The 1,267-nt window shown below is 33.3% G+C and overlaps 1 protein-coding gene across 1 annotated transcript; it reads left to right on the plus strand.

Annotated features, from left to right (window-relative positions):
- Window positions 1-564: 564 nt before the first annotated feature.
- Window positions 565-926, plus strand: BJX68DRAFT_251316 (uncharacterized protein). Its single transcript, XM_071042371.1, has one exon. The coding sequence runs from the start codon at window positions 646-648 to the stop codon at window positions 838-840; it is 195 nt and encodes a 64-aa protein (XP_070891851.1). The 5' UTR covers window positions 565-645; the 3' UTR covers window positions 841-926.
- The last annotated feature ends 341 nt before the right edge of the window (window positions 927-1,267 follow it).

Below are 1,267 nucleotides of genomic sequence, written 5' to 3' on the forward strand. Positions count from 1 at the left end.
TAAAAGAGAAGACTACTTCTTTATAAATAAAGAAGGTAAACTAGGTTTCTAAAAGGTAGGGTAGCTTAGATTCTAAAGATAATAGATAGTAGCTAGAACTAATTATATATAGTAATAAGTGTCCTTAAATACTAAGTTCCCTTCATAGCTTGCCTATGCTTGGATTATAGCTTGACTATGATCTAGTCATGTCCCAAGTATGTCCTATTATAGCCAGCCTATGTTCCTTATAGCCTGCCTACGACTGTAACCCTAATCTGGTCTAGTCATCATAGCTTGACTATGATTGGTCTCGGCGCATTATTCCTCCATAGTTGTCACGGCGCTAGGCTGCAGCACAATGGATCCATTGGCTGACAATGCCCGCGTTCTCTGACAATACTATATTAATTACTAAGTACTTTAGTAATATTATGAGGAGGAATATTAGTATAATATAGATTAATAATCTCCTCTTAGTATAGTTCTAGGTTAATTAAAGGCCGAGGCATCTTAAAGGATTTAGTATAGAAGAGAAAGAAGTAGATAATAAAAAGAAATAAAAGGTAATCTATTAAGTAGTTAGGTTAGTAGTATATAGGGTGCTAACGCGTAAAAAACGTTTCTGCCCTTTTGTCCAGATCGTCCCCTGTATAATGGGCATGCATGTCTTTTGTCACTTCCAGCTTTTCGTCAAAGGTAAGTGGTTTGTCTAATAATATTCTCTCAACCAGCCGTCCAAGTTCGGGCATGACGTTATATAGTGCCTGTTTCTTAGTTATTCTTTCTATTATATCTAGGGACAACTTTCCTCGAGTTAAAATTTTCTACTCTTGCCTTTCCTGGACCCACTTAGTCTAGAAATTTCTAAGTTTAGTAGCATAAATCTTCCTTTATTTATTTTTCCTTTTTCTTTTAAGGTTCTGTTGGAAGGTGGAGGTCATATAAAGAAATATGTATTATATATACCTAGCCTTAACTATACCTGACAGGGTATAGGGTGTCGATTTTAATAGTATATATAATACAAGAAGGTTGTTGCCACTAAATATGGACTTTGATTTTTGATATTTTAGGATCTCTAGTTTTTAAACTAGATACATGAAGAATTCACACACTTTTATACTTTCAATATTTGTTAGTAGAATTCTATAGAATTCTATAGAATTCATATTGATTTATAAGGAGATTAGTCTAGATCTTCTATATTTATAAGAAGATTAATCGAGACCATTCCTTATTTTCATGTGAATATAGATACCTTATAATTTAGGCATTAATATGTGCC

This window comes from Aspergillus pseudodeflectus (genome assembly GCF_044049435.1).
Source record: "Aspergillus pseudodeflectus strain CBS 756.74 chromosome Unknown BJX68scaffold_144, whole genome shotgun sequence".
In the NCBI taxonomy this organism is placed as follows: domain Eukaryota; kingdom Fungi; phylum Ascomycota; class Eurotiomycetes; order Eurotiales; family Aspergillaceae; genus Aspergillus; species Aspergillus pseudodeflectus.